We start from the raw sequence: 14,985 nt of genomic DNA, 5'->3' as shown, positions 1-14,985 counted from the left end.
GTCCTTCTTAACAAAATAAATTATATTATGTGACAAGTTTTTAATAAATGTTTTTTAAAATCCAATAAGAACTAGACGTTTAAAGAAAGGCAATTAGAAATCAGCACATAGATAAGTGCGGTAATAAGTTATCGATATTTGGTTGGTATTTTTTTGAGTTTATTTAGTATATTTGCCGTCCAAGGAGAGCCAGCTTGCGAGCACAAAGGATCTGCAAAATTAATGTTTTTATTAGATGCAAAACCTTTAAAATGTCCGCCGTGAGCCAAAACTCTTGTGTGGAAACGCCAAAGGCGCCGGAATGGCTGTCGAAGCTGGAGAGCCGTCGAGAGCAGCTGAAGCGCTCCAAACTGGGACACGAAGCCGGAGCTGGAGCTCCGTGCGCCGAGTGCAAGGATAAGTGCCCTGGACTGGATTTACATTTCTGGCGGAAGGTCTGCCGCAACTGCAAGTGCCCAAAGAACCAGCATGTTTGTCCGGACGACGATGACGCCACCGGCTGGGCACAGTTCGAGATTCTGGGACAGATTAGGGCCAAGCCAGCGTGTAAGTTCTTTAACAACGTATATGTTTGTTAACAGAAAATTCTTCAAGATATGCCCCATTACAGATATTAAGATCAAAGCCCTGGCCAGTCAACCGGTGCAGCTGGAGTGGGTGCCACCGAATGCTGCTCCCGATGTGGTCACCGATTACATGGAGAAGCTGGGCACTGCCCAAATACCGGTGGCCGGAAGTGACGCCGCTTTGAAGAGGAAACTACAGCTTGAGCTCCAAGTACCGCCGCACGATCTGGATGCCGCTTTGTGCGATGGATTGACGGAAACGGAGGCCATCCAGCTGCAGCAGTACGTCCAGAAATTGCGCGAGCAGTGCGTCGGCCAGGGCGTGGTAGTGCGCCTAGGAGATCGTCTCAACCATGCTCAAGTGGAGCACGTTTTTCCCGTTTCGACGACTTCCCAGGAGGCGTCAAGAACCTGGCAATCGCTGGGTCTCTCACCGGTGGCCGATGACACATTAAACGAACTGCTGGCCAATCCTAAGGTAGCCCAGGCCCTGGCAGGTCCAGCCAGCGCCCAACCCAAACTTTTTGTGGCCTTTTCAGAGCCTTTGTCCGATTCGGCAGTTCATTTCGAGGAAAACGGAGCTCTGCGGGCCCAGACCAGGGAAAAGCTGCTGGGCATCAGCAAGCCGGCCTTGCAGAGCCTTGTGAGTCATGGCGTTGTCTATGACAAGGTTCTGGGAATACTACAGGTAAGTTTGGTCTATAAGATATCATAGCAGATCAAATATTATTTTATTTTGTTAATTTAAGGAAAAAAAGCTGAACATCTCGAGAGATCCCAAACTTGGGCCCATCGCTGAGTTCCGTAAGGAGTATGTTAGCAATCCGCAGTTCAGAGCAGAGATCAATACCATCTGCCCGCAGCAGCCCATGACGCCAATGAAATCCTCTCCAGGCACACCATTCAACTCCCCGTTGCCGGTGAAGAATCCAGTGCAGATAAGATTCGGAGCACAGATGCGCCAGGATACGCCCATGCGGCGGGTCAAGTTTGGTGGCGTCTCCACCATAGTTTACGACTGCGGACTGCCCGCCAATACGGACTACGATCGTGATCCAGTCTTTGCACAGATCCTTCAGGCGGAGCCGCTCAAACAGGCGCTGCAGGAAGCGCGCGCTGGACGTGCTCCCTCCTCGGTGGTTATTTCCCATATCCCGGCTCCGGTTGCAAGTCTTGCGGAGCTGAAAGGTCTTACTCCGACCACTAAGGCCCAGCTCCAGTCCGTGGGACTCGATAAGAACATGCTACAATCCGCAGTTTCCAACGCGCCGTATTATGACCGACTTTTCCGCTCGCTGCAGGACAAGGGCATCTCCCATGACCAATGCCAGCTACTGCAGCCACTGAAACAAGTGCACGACTGGCTGCTGGACGACGATCAGTTGCTGGACGAGATCGACAAGGTCTTTGCCGACATGGCCAATGGCTGCAAGGACATTTCGTATCCGAAACCCGGTCTAGGCGAGCTACCCACATCCCACAGCAGTGATTCTGGCTTCCACTCGAAACCCCCAACTCCATGTTATGGCAGCGAAGATCTAACCCCAGGACAGGGCAGATTCACCACCATTCCCGGCATTGAGGACATGAACATGTACCCAAGCTGCGCCGGCATGCCGGAGCAGTTCCAGCAACTACGCCTTCACGGGGAGGAGTCTTCAGGCAAAGAGCCTGAGCGGACCATTTTGTGCGCTGACTGCAGCAAGCCAATCGCCTATGGCGAAGTGGCCGTCAAGGCGGATCGAGCTGGAAAGGAGATCGCCTGGCACCCCGGCTGCTTCAAGTGCAACACATGCCGCGAACTCTTGGCCGACTTGGTCTACTTCTTTCACCAAGGACAAGTTTTCTGCGGTCGCGACTTGGCCATCAAGCTGAAGATCCCGCGATGCCGCGCCTGTGACGAGCTGATTTTCACCAAGGAGTACACGGCAGCCGAGGAAGCAACGTTCCACATAAAGCACTTCTGCTGCTATCAGTGCGATGAGCCTCTGGCCGGACAGCAGTACATCGCGGATGAGAAGTCCAACATGCCTCTGTGTTTGCTCTGCTATGACCGATTGTTCGCCGTTTGCTGCCAACGCTGTAAGATAGCAATTGGACCGGCGGACCAAGGCGTGGCTTGGGGCGATGTCCACTGGCATGCCAACTGCTTTGTCTGCGCCGGAGTGGAGTGCTCCAAGCCGCTTATTGGAGGACGCTTTTGCGTCAAGGAGAACATGCCCTTCTGCAGCCCAACCTGCGTCCGCAGCTTGATTAAGTGAGCAGCTAAGCAGTCACAACAATATTTTCATATTTTTATACACAATCAAAGACACGATCATCGGTTTATGATGATGCACACAATATTTAATAACCAGCTAGTGATCAATACATGCCACAGACTCAAAGTGCCTAGAATAGACTTGCATTTAAAAAAAAGCCTAATTGCAATTTATGATGTCAATCAAATTGGAAGCATCAGTAGTAGAAGTATTGACTGCTGTTATTAAAGGTTGTTCCATTTCCGTATTTTATCCAACTACACTTTTAAAGTTTTTGAGCCGACTAATTTGTTTGGCATCGTAAACAGGAATTAGGCCAAATTATTTACAATTCCAACCGCTTTTGCGTGCCAATAGACCAAGTAGAACATATAAAAATTTTTCTATATATTTAAATACAATATATTTACGTATTGCAATGAAAGCGCACAACTTTTAAATAAAGATTTTACTCGAAAATTACTATACAATTATCTGAAAAAGGCGATTTTACTTACCCACCAGAAAACAAACAACAGAGAAAGCTACATTCTCGCTTAAATAGTTATCGAAATCACAGCGTTCATACGGACATGGCTAGATCGACTCGGCAGTGATCCTGATCATAGTGGCTAGTGATCACTCTATAGGGTTGGAAACGCTTCCTTCTACCTGTTACATACTTTCCGACGAACCTAGTATACCCTTTTACCCACGAGTAACGGGTATAAAAATAACATTTTCTTCGATTTTTTACGTATCTGCTGGTAGTTTTTATTGGTAATTGCATTTTTCGATTTATTAATTAATCATAATAATTCAATTTTTGTTGATTTTTCTTGTTCTTGCTTGTATATGAATATGCATGTATAAAGTTGACGATTTTTCTGATCGAGCCGTTCATTATGCAGAAGCGAAAACAAGGGGGAAATCACATTCACATAACTGCCAAATTTCTTTTGAGAGAGGGGGTGTTTCGCATAATATGTATAAGTTGCATTTATTTCAAGGATACTTTTTCATAGTGGCTCAAGTATTCTACAGATTAGTCGTCTGCACTTGCAAAGTGCAAATCAGTTTGTTCAGTTCAATTGTATTGCTAAGTATTGGGTGCGTACGAATAAACCATAATATGGCGTACTAAGAATTTGTCTGGGTCAGAGTCGAAACCCCAAGAGGAGCTCACATCTAGATGCCATCGGTAGTCACAGAAGTTTGCCCTGCTGGGAAACTTGCTCGTGGGCCCAGAGCTCGATTTTTCATTGGGGAGGACTGGACTGAGTTGGGGGATTTGAGGGTTCGGATTCAGGTTCGGATTAAAGGAGTGTTGGGTTTCAGCATGATTTCATCGATCTCTAGGTCCTATGCTCTGGTTAGTTGTTTTGATCTTACATTAACACTAAGTTGCCTTTGCTCTTCGATTTGTTGTTAGTTCTCTCTCGTTTAATATGTATTAATTACATTGATAATTAGTTTAATCATAATTTCTGTTTTCGTAAACAATTTTACATGATAGGATTCTTCTTCTGAGTGTTCATGCGTGTGTGTCTGTGAAGATTTACGTGTGTGAGTTCTCCGTAATTTGCTACAACAAAAACTATGCCTTAAAATAATACTTTAGTTACAATTTATTTTGTTTTCTTCCTCTCTGCTCGCTTGGCATTTCAATTTTGTTCATCTACCGCTGGCACAACTAAAAACAATCAACAAAAGGGGAGTTAAGTTCAAATAAACTTGTTTGTAACTAATATATTTTGTATATTCTTAATAGATTGGGGGGATGGGGGTAAAAAGGAAAACGACAACTTAAATTAAGACTTACGAATTACGAGGGTGTTTGGGGCGAAGGGTTGTTGTTTAAGGGGCAAATGGAAACAGGGGAGGATAAAAACACTAATTACAAAGCGATATGGCAACACTTAACGTGTGTTCTGCCCACAATCTGCTGCTTTCTGTTTTGTATCATTTTTAAATAACTAAAAAACTTGATAACTTATAACCCAAGTCGGTTCGTCTGTCTGTCTGTCCGTCCGTTGAATCGTCTGTCTTTCTTGCTTTCAGTCCGTCGGTCTCCAAGCAGTCCTGTCCGCTCCTTCGCACACATCTTAAAGCTATACACAAAAAGTTAAGTTAAATTGTATATAATGATTTGCTTCCTTCGCTCTCCGGTCTCTGGCAGACATCGAGGAGCTGGCACTCCTCGGATCAGGTTCTGGAACACGATCACCGTCGATCACCGCCTGCACGACCGCCAAAGCGGCCAAGTGCTGTCCTGAGCCCTGTCCACGTCCTGGTTGCTCTGTACGCCGATGTCAACAATTCGTGTAGACGCCCTGTGTGTAGTAGAGCTCCGTGATCCGTTCCGGCAGCGTGCTGTACAGGTTGGTGATCAGGTCGAGCGGCAGGCGGGACCACGCCTCCTTGATGCGGAATATCAAGTCGTCCTTGCGCGAGAACTTCCGTCCTCCGTCGAACACCTCGCGGATGAGCCAGCCCCACACGTTCTCCATGATGTTCAGATCGTGGGCGATGGTGGGCCACTTCTGGGTCTTCAGGCCCTCGGCATTCAGAAGATCCTGGGCGGTGGGCAGGGCATGCGACATCCAGTTGTGATCCTGCAGCACGAACTCCGAGTTCCCGCCCAGTTTGGTAACGATATTGGGCCGCTCTCGCATGATGGCCTCGATGCAGGATTCTGGTCGCTGTTTGGCGGACGACACCTCCAGATGCACGGCTCCTCCCACACAGACCATCAGGTAAATGTACACGGAATTGCCACGCGGTCGCTGCGACAGCGTGCGCTCGTAGTTGCGCAAGTCGTGGAAATAGTACGAGAAGCCATCCGGTCCGTCCAGGTTAAACCTGCGCTCGTCGTGGAATATCACCCGTCGCCAGTGCTCCTCGCTCCACACGATGTACGTGTTAGCGAAATTGAGGCGCTCCGTCTGATTGTACTGCGAGAGTACGGGTTCCGTCTTCAGCTTCTTTGCGCAGTTCGCTGAGCTGCTGGCGCTGGAGGAGGAGCTGCTGGACGAGGAGCTCGACGACGCAGATGAGGACGAAGAGGACGATGAGGCGGAGGAGCTCGGAGCTGTGGAGGCGGCCGATGCCCGCAGGAGAGCATTGGCCGCGGCTGCAATATTGCTGCTGCTGGGTGCCCCCACGGCCGCCACCCTCGACACAATGGTGGGTGAGACGCTGGATCCGTTCGATTGCTGGGTGGGCGCATGGCTGGAGGCAGTGCCCCCCGTACTGGAGCTGGCCGCCGAAAAGTTCGAGTTCTGGTTGAGGGCGTGCACGGGCAGGTGCGACTGCGGCTGGCTCTTGAGAGGCTGCGGTTGCGGTGGCGGCGCCTGCTGCGGCTGCTGCTGGTAGTACGGATGGTGGTGGTGGTAGCTGATGTGCTGCTGGTGCTGGTGGATCGTCGGCTGCTTAAGCTGCAGCTGTTTCAGCTGCGTCTGCGACTGGGCCAGCAACTGTTGCTGATGCTGCTGGTGGTGCTGCTGTTGCTGCTGATGCTGTTGCTGCTGCTGATGTTGCTGCTGCTGTGGGATGGGCATCTGCTGGATACCCGGATGCTTCAGGTAGTAGTGCAGCGCCATCAGGTTGTTGGCACTGTTGGCTGTGCTGGTGGGTACGGGCACGGACACGGGCACTACGCCGGGATTGACCGATCCGCCCACGCCGCCCTGGAGCAGCTGTACTGTGGTGCCGGCAGGTGGGCCGTGGACCGCTGCTGCCGCCGCCGCCGCTGCTCCGATTGCTCCAGCACTGGCGGCCAGCTGGGCGGCCGACTTGGGGTCATAGATGAACTTGTTGAAGTTCTGCAGGTCATCCGGACTGAGCACTAGCGTTTTCATTTGGATCTGGCTTGGGTCGGGTGTTCAAGGTGTAAGTCTGGTTTCCGTCTTAGCTGCTGCCGCTGGGCTCAGCTGCTCATGGGACACGGGTTGGAAACCCTTCAAGCTGCTTTGAAGTTAAATGCAAGTCCGGATCTGCGGGTTTCTATATCTCTTTTTCTGCTTTCGGGGCTACGTACAAGCGATCACGATCACGCTCACGCACTTTCGGCTGGCTCGATTTCCAAATTCGTTGCGCGTTCGACTTGGCAACCTGTTCCTCTCTTGTTCTCCGCTTCTCTGGGCTGAGCTGAGCTGGGCTGCTCCCTTCTCTCGGGCTTATCAAAGGGCTGGCCGATCGACACGGCTCGGCTCTCCGACTTCTTCTGATTGCAAAACTCTCGGCGGTCGTAAAAAGATGTCGGTTTACTTTCCCACCGTCGGGCACGTACAGTGTGTGTATGTTTGTAGCTGGGCAGCAGTGGCGGTGTGGCAGTGTGTGTGGGGCACTTCCAGTATGTTATCCTCTTTTGTTGAAGTGGTTTTTCTTGTCGCTCGGTGCTCTGCTGCAGTTGCTCCGCTGGCGTGCAAATGTTTCCTTGTTTCTTTATTCTGTCGCTGCCTTGGCTCTCGGTATCTCGGGTATTCCGCTGTCGCCGACGTCGGTTTACCTGGAATAAAATAAAAAGCAGGTATGTGAAAAAGAGTCTTGTTTCACACTTTGCATTGTGTATGTGCCCAGTTGTATATACACATATCTCCAAGGCGGCGTGTACAATGCAGCCTACATGTATTCAATAATTTCGGCTGGTCGGCTGGTGAAATCAACACACAACATTTCGGAACAGATGTTCGTTGAGCTCGGATTTCAGGTCCCTTTTTCCTCAACTCGGGCCTGCCTTTCGAGTATTCTCTTTCAAAAAAATAAGTACAACCGAAATGGGAGCACACACGCAGCAAGGAACGCACACATGTGCAGTTTTTGGCATTTTGGAAATCTTCAGCATTTGCAATTTTCTGCTTTTGCCAGCAGGTCTTTTCGGTACCTCTTTCCTTTGTTTTGTGTCCTCCTTTTCGGACGAAAACACACACGAAACAAGTGGTTGGAGGGTCAAAAGTGCAGCAGCGGAAAAGGAGAGGCGAGATAAAGATGCCAAAAACTGAGGGCAGGTGTTGCAAATCCTGCAGAGAATTGTTTCGCGATTGGCGAGCCAAAAATAGATTCCCCTAGCTATTTTCATTTCTATTTTTTTTGTTCGTATACCCTTCCAAAGAGTATTATACACACAGACATTACAGTCATATTATTCAAAATTCTAAAATGTTATATGTATGTATTTTGAAGATTTTAAAATATTAAGACTATTCAAAGGTAATTGTTTATTTTAAAGAAGTATATACTTTTATGATTTAAAAAAAAATGTAAGACGACACCCAGTTGGTTATTTAGAGGTAAGGGCTAAGAAGATTTCAAAATATATTCCTTTATAGAGCTCCGAGTTCCTCTTTGGGTTTATAAAAACTTGGCTGTAGGCACACCTTACTGCAAGGGTATAACAACTTCGATTTGGCATTGTTTTTATTTTTGTTTTCCCAACCAACGGGGCGATAAGGCTGCGGCTCTATCCGATATTATGAGCTATATAGAACGACCACGGGTATACTATGTGTATGTATTGGCCGTCTTATCATCTGACTCTGGCTATGGCTATGACGATGACGACTCCTATGGCGACACGCGCACGCAGCACATGCCCCATTCACACCCATAAGCCCCGCAGGCACCCGGTACCGTCCAGAAATCCCAACTTGTAATACACCTATATCTAATCGCGCTTATAAATTTCATTCCCCGGGAATAGCTGGATAGCTTTTCCCAACTCCAAACAAACTGCGACTTTAATACGCATGTTTTCCACTCTTTTCCCTTCGCCGGCCCAGCGTGTCTGTAATGAAATTAAAACTAAATTCTGCTCGCCACGGGGATGAAAATCGAGTTTTCGATTCGTCTAAGGGAAGAAAGCTGCTGCCTGCATTCGTTCGTATGTTTGTATGTATATATATATATATATATATATCTGTAGATGTGCCGGGGTGGCTGTGTCAACCGAAGGACTACTGTGTGTACTTTTGTGTGGCTGCTGCAGCAAACTCGGTCGCTTTCCGATCGAAATTGCTGCAGCTGTGTGGCTGTAGATGTAGATGTGGACATGGCTGTGTGCCTGGAAACTGCTGACTGCCTGTGCTGCCGACTAGCTGGGGCAAAAGTTTCTCCGGGCCTGGTCAGCGGGTCGAAAGTTCAACGGGAGAAGACCTTCGACGCGCTGCTGCCAGGCCGAACAGCTTTTGCCAAGATGCAAGGGGACTGCGAACCAATCAGGAGCCAATATGGCATGAATCAGCCTAGAAAAAGTTGGAAAAATCAGCCAGGGAAAGGCGATCATATGCTGCACACCCAAGCAAAGATCTAATGTCAATCTAATCACTTAAAGGTATTTACACAAATGCAATCATAAATAACGCTTAAACGGTTGTTTTCTTTAAATAAAGAAGACTTTCTTTGTCCCTTTGATAAAGCGAATTCTTGAGTTTCAAATGGAAGTTTTCTTAGGTTCTATTAGCTGACAAACTTTTTCCATATGAAGCTTATTACTTTTTATGGACGATAGTATAGTTTACAAAACTAAGGCGAACAAGTGCTGTCATAGTACTATCTACCAGGCCTCAGATTACGTATTTTTACATACTATTTCAGTTTATTTGATTCATAAGTTCATAAAGTATACATAGGTAGACTCAAGTCAAAACTTACATTTATCTCAATGGGAAGAGGTAAAGACGTGTCTACATGCTCATGTGCTGGGCAAAAAAATAATCGTGACTGGCAATCAATAACTAAATACTATCAACTAATAACTATCAAAAATTTCTAAGCTGGCCAGCTTTAACACAATTTATTGATAGGATAAATAGAAAATAGGGACATTTAAAACATGCTTTCAAGGAACAAAGCAGCCAACTCAAGATGGAAACCAAGCGAATCCGATTGTTTGATCAACTGTTTTGCCAAGTTTTCTAATTATCATTGTGACGGTGGTGGCGGCTTTCTACGATTTGCGTAGAACAGCTGGGTTTAATCGATAGCACAGCATTTTCCGCTCATTTCCCAAGTTGATTGCGCACTCGGCATTCTTCTGCGCAATTAGGGGGAAGTTGTGAGTTTGAAAGTTGCAGAGATAATAAGCGCCGAGCTCCGATTGATGGTTCAGTGCTGCTGCTCTGCGAATTCCCAACCCATGTGATAAGATATAGAAGCATATACACACAGCCGAATAGTTCGAGAACCTTTGTTTAGTGTTGTGTGAACTTTGGCCTTGCGTTCGGCCAAAAAATACAAAAACAAAGCCAAGAAAACTGGTTGTACTTGGAGGGGAAACTATAGCTTCAGCTCTTCAAGCTTAAAGCGATGCTGGTCGCCATCGTTTCAAAGCCCTTGGAATGTTGGCAGGCCTAAAAGTTTCTGATTTTTCGTACAATCTAATCAAATGCCCTTGATAAGTCTATGAACTCGGTCCGGGATCTTTTAAATTTGCTGACTAATCAGATTTTAGGAAATTGAGTCATGTTCAGGGAAATGTTTATGTACACACAGAGAAAAGGCTGATTGGCATTTATATTTATTTTGGAATTATATTTGAGTTTAAAATGAGATGATGGACCACCAGAAATTCCGTTAAAAATCTTTAGGTTAAAATAATTATTTTGAATAAAATTGGTTTAATTTATCTATGCTAGGAATTGGGAATTAGAGAGTTCGTTTGCTTTGTGTTGCTGGACTTTGTTCTGCTTGAATTTAACGCATTCGTTTGCCATTGCCACTTGAATACTGCCGAAAATAAAAGCACAACAAGGTTCAATAACTTCTTAGGACCAATGCTTCAAAAACTATGTCTTCCGTAGCTCAGTGAGTCTATATTTATATTCATTAAAACTGATCATATTATATCGATTTTTCTTTCTGTGCACTGCTTTATGCTCGTGACGTTGAAACTTTGTTGTTAGGGTGATTCACTCGGGTTATTTTTTGCGATTTTCACTTGTTTTCATTGGAACATTTGAGTCCTGTTTGGCGAGGCCACTTTGGAGGCTATGAGCACTGGTTTTATGGACGCGAGTGTGGAGCCCTGCGTTGCGGGGGGGTCTAGTGCCGTCCCCCTCCCACTCGCCGTTGGCGTTGCAGTCGCCAGTTTACCGTTACGTTGCATTCAAGGAGTCACACACACGCACGCACGCGAAAAGAGAGCGACGGCGAACAGCGAGATGCATGTGGGAGCGGATGCAGGGGAATCGACGGGCATATGGACATGTGTAAAATATCCAAAAATATAAAACGAACCCAGCGACCGACGACCGAAACGTCCGACGTAATAAAATCCCTTACGCGCTGCAGGCAGCGACGCTGGCAGCGCAGCCACATGCTTTTGCTTCTATATTGAGCCAGCCAGCCCTTATGTGTTCAACTCTCCGTTATGTACAACAACAACCAGTCCCACGTACATACGTACAGACCCTGTCTCTGTGCCCGCACGTATGTACGGTACGTGCGTGCGTGTCTGTGTGCGCGTCGTGTTTTTGTGATGCCATCGTCGATATTGAAAGTACATGTGTACATACATAAGTACGTATGTATGTACGGGCAGGCTATGTACCAACGTACGTTGAACGAGAATCGCGTTGGAAATGAAATGAAATTGCGAACAACGGTGCGATGACGATCCGATACGAACTGCTTCTTTTTACTCAGTTAATTCTCAGCACATATGTATAGACAGATATATATATATATATGCACCGACGACTTTGTATATACACTCGAGTGTGTGTTTGTGTGTATCGTTTTCATTTTCACGGAACAAATATGGCTGCAGCACTCAGTTTTTTCTATTTAACTTTTTTCACTTTTTTGTGGCTCGATTTTTCGCCAAGTATTGCTGACTAGCCGATTGGGGTTTCGTGGATTTCGATTCCGTTTGCGTTGCGTTTGGGGGGCTCCGAAGTGCGTGATTACGCCATTTTCTTTACTCGTTCGCTTTTCGCTGCACGCCCATCTTTCGAATTACCTTTTTTCGATTCGATTCGATCGATCGGGGGATCGCTTGGGCTCGCTGCACTCGCGTACAATGGGGTCGAAACGAGGCTGATTGGGCTTCCAATCAATTTATTGACTATTCCACGGGCGTTGGGGTTTTTTTTAAATGCAAAACGCAAAACCTCACGGGTTTTTTCAAGAGGTGGACAAGCATCGATTTCAAACCATCGATGTTTTTAAAGCATCGGTAACATCGATACATCGGTACTCACTTCCGACGGCACTTTCCAACACGGTAAATATGCGCTCTCTCTTCTCGTCACTTCATTCTTCCATTCTCATCTTGCATCTCCCTTTTTTACTGACACTTACGCTGAGGCTGTCTCCCTTGTTTACTGACACTTACGTTGGCTTACGTTAAAACGCAAAACCTCACGGGTGGAATCGATGTTTTCAAAGCATTCGGTAACATCGATGTTTGGAGCCATTCGGCGGCACTATCGATGTTTCAGAACGTAAGGCAAACTTAAGTCTCAGCAAATGTAACAAAAAACGTAACACTTTCGCTTAAATTGTTCGGTATTTTTTTTTTCGGCGAAGTTCGCTGCCGTGCCACCAAGATCGCTTAAGAGAATATAATTTTAAAAAAAATGTATATATTCAAACAAATACAGATAAAAACAATTGGTCTGTTTTTGATTTTTTCTAAATTATTATATTTTTTATGAGTTTTATCTGAAACAAACTTTTATAACAAATTATTGTTTGTCAAACAAAAACAAAAACAAACGAAATCTCTGTTTTTGTTTTTCTTACTTCCGACCAGTTAAAAAATACGGCAAAAAAGGTATTGCAACGCTGTTTTTGGAAGTTATTTTCAAAAGGCAATGAAAATAGCGGGTCTTGTTTTGAAACACAAACCACTTAGTGGAGACATAAACCAACATAACAGTTGACTTGAGTACCGATAGTTTTTACTGGGTATAAAATTAATATTGAAAAAATTAAATTTTTTTAGGCTTACCCCAGTAGGAAAGGCTTTTTAACATGTACGAGTCCTTTTCCAGTTCGCACCCTCAAATTATTCTTATCGATGAGTAACGTTAAAGCCACCTCAATTTTAACAGTGCTCCCAAGATCTGTTAACCTGACGTCATTTTATGCATAAATAATTTTACTCGAATCAAGTACAATCTCATTACATTATAATTTAACTCTCTTTTCGCTCGCAGCCAATTTAAATATGTGTATAAATGTGCAGTAGACAACTTCAGCAATGCGCCGCACCAAGTACTTAGTCGGTTGGGTTCTGGATGACGATCAGGATAAAGTCCTTGTCCGGCGCCACCATGATCTCGTGCTTCTTGGATCGCACCCGGAGGAATGTCATGTCGTTCGAAGGATCCAGGTCCCTCACCACACTCCGAGCTTTGTCCGCCAGCTGACTCATTAGGCCAGCGTACTGAACGGTCGTCGTGTTGTCGAGCGTGGACTTGACCGGAATGCCTAATTAAGAGGTCGGGTATTATAGAAACCAGCAAGGAATAAGTTGTATATCATGGCTCAACTCCCACCTTCGTTGTTGACCACAATGGTGCCCACAACACCTTTGTGGCTCTGGATCCTCTTAAGTGTTTCCTCAACCTCTTGCGACTGTAACCGACAAAATCAGAGAAGTGCCTCGACTTTAGTATATTCCTACCTACCATTTTGTCTTCTAATTTTGGTTAAATTACGGCAAAAGACACCGTAATTTTCAGTTTTATGAAAAAGTAAGTTAATTTTGTTTGTTCAATATTAGAGATGGACTGCTAGTGGTGGTCGGATGTACGCTTAACAGAGGCAAGGGTTAACAGAGAACTATCGATAAGAAAGTAAGCCATTTAAAAAATACTGGATATTCATCAGCGCTGCCACAAAGAATCTGTGCTGCCAGACCTGATAGACACAGTTCGAAATTCGAACACTCGAAACAAGCCATTATCGAAGTAACAACGGTTTTGTCAAAATGACATATTGACCCATATAGCAACACTTTCTTCGAACACGCACCCTTGGAGACCAAAAAAAACAATAGTTTTGCCAAAACCAAGGCGAATAAACGAATCCAAAAATGTTTCTAGACACTCCAAAAAGGGTAAAATAAGTCAAATCTCCCCTCACACTCTTGTTTCATAACTATATCCTTAAAAGCCACCTCGAACCCGGCGCTATGTGGAAAAAGCATTCGATGAAGTCAAATCAAAGAAAAATGTTCGAGATGTAGTGATTCTCAACGATTCGGGGCATCCGGTTATGAGTACAATGGACCAAGCCGAGGCTGTGCAGTTTTCAGGACAATTCCAGGCCATTCGAGGAAGATTGGAACGTGGGATGAGCAAAATTGATCCCACAGATGAACTGGTCATGCTGAGAGTGCGCACAAAAACTAATGAGGTTCTATTAGTCCCAGACTCCAAAATAACAGTACTCGTAGTGCAGAATGCGCATGATAGCTTTGAAAAATAAAATAACAAAAGTGATTCAATAAAACTTATTAAAATGTAGATATGCACAGTAAAAAACGTCGTAGAAAAATCACTTTACTTGGGAATCTTACATTTAAATATAAGACCACGTGTTATGCAGTCATATACTATAGTATCACCAAAGACATTAGAATATTAAGATGCGTAACGTCATACGAATTTTTTGTGCTAACTCTAGAACTGGCTCCAGGCTCTCTTGAAATTTTGCTCAAAAGCCAGAGAGAGAGCCTTCTTTAAGCCCACTGGAAAGTGGCCAAGTAAAGGATTTTTCGTCAAACAAGTTTTCACAATTTTTAAACCCGCTTAAAGATACCGTCTTGGCTTCTTATGCTGATGATACATTGCCAACTCAGAGTGCGTAAAGTTTTTCCTTTTTTTAAATGTTCTCCAGATGTAACCAAAATTTGTGTGCTCATTAAAATCCCTCAATGGATGCCAATCCGCCGAAGTAAAAAAAACACTCCTTAACTTGCGTTTATCGTAAATAAAATAGTATTTCTGTTCACGAATAAAGTGGACCGTATTATTGTTTTATAGTTTTTTGAGGTTTTATTGAATATTAAGCGGTTTTACAATAGGTTTTAAGCGGGTTGCGATTAGCGAGCGGTTGCGGGTGAAAGTCAACTATGACTGCCGAAAAACGTGCAGCAAAAAATGAATGCAAAAAGAACGCGTGATGTTTCAATACTAATGCATTTTCGGCTACGCTTGTGAGCTTAAAGC

The 14,985-nt window shown here is 45.3% G+C and overlaps 4 protein-coding genes across 4 annotated transcripts; 2 read left to right on the top strand and 2 right to left on the bottom strand.

Moving 5' to 3' along the window:
• The first annotated feature begins 177 nt into the window (after positions 1 to 177).
• On the top strand, positions 178 to 3,256 carry LOC119551261. Its single transcript, XM_037860518.1, has 3 exons — positions 178 to 546; positions 611 to 1,254; positions 1,316 to 3,256. The coding sequence occupies exons 1-3, from the start codon at positions 252 to 254 to the stop codon at positions 2,825 to 2,827; spliced, it is 2,451 nt and encodes an 816-aa protein (XP_037716446.1). The 5' UTR covers positions 178 to 251; the 3' UTR covers positions 2,828 to 3,256.
• Positions 3,257 to 4,524: 1,268 nt separating this feature from the next.
• Positions 4,525 to 11,953, bottom strand: LOC119549494 (protein hunchback). Its single transcript, XM_037857598.1, has 2 exons — positions 11,766 to 11,953; positions 4,525 to 7,316 (listed from the first exon to the last, which is right to left on the bottom strand). The coding sequence occupies exon 2, from the start codon at positions 6,664 to 6,666 to the stop codon at positions 5,119 to 5,121; it is 1,548 nt and encodes a 515-aa protein (XP_037713526.1). The 5' UTR covers positions 6,667 to 7,316; positions 11,766 to 11,953; the 3' UTR covers positions 4,525 to 5,118.
• Positions 11,954 to 12,922: 969 nt separating this feature from the next.
• LOC119550358 (dynein light chain roadblock-type 2) lies at positions 12,923 to 13,582 on the bottom strand. Its single transcript, XM_037858982.1, has 3 exons — positions 13,441 to 13,582; positions 13,309 to 13,387; positions 12,923 to 13,240 (listed from the first exon to the last, which is right to left on the bottom strand). Exons 1-3 carry the CDS (start codon positions 13,441 to 13,443, stop codon positions 13,029 to 13,031), a joined length of 294 nt encoding a protein of 97 aa, XP_037714910.1. The 5' UTR covers positions 13,444 to 13,582; the 3' UTR covers positions 12,923 to 13,028.
• A 54-nt stretch (positions 13,583 to 13,636) lies between these two features.
• On the top strand, positions 13,637 to 14,242 carry LOC119550357 (dynein light chain roadblock-type 1). Its single transcript, XM_037858981.1, has 2 exons — positions 13,637 to 13,871; positions 13,928 to 14,242. Exons 1-2 carry the CDS (start codon positions 13,848 to 13,850, stop codon positions 14,240 to 14,242), a joined length of 339 nt encoding a protein of 112 aa, XP_037714909.1. The 5' UTR covers positions 13,637 to 13,847.
• The last annotated feature ends 743 nt before the right edge of the window (positions 14,243 to 14,985 follow it).

Source organism: Drosophila subpulchrella, chromosome 2R (assembly GCF_014743375.2).
Source record: "Drosophila subpulchrella strain 33 F10 #4 breed RU33 chromosome 2R, RU_Dsub_v1.1 Primary Assembly, whole genome shotgun sequence".
NCBI classification, from domain to species: Eukaryota; Metazoa; Arthropoda; class Insecta; order Diptera; family Drosophilidae; genus Drosophila; species Drosophila subpulchrella.
This window is presented reverse-complemented; position numbering and strand designations above follow the sequence as displayed.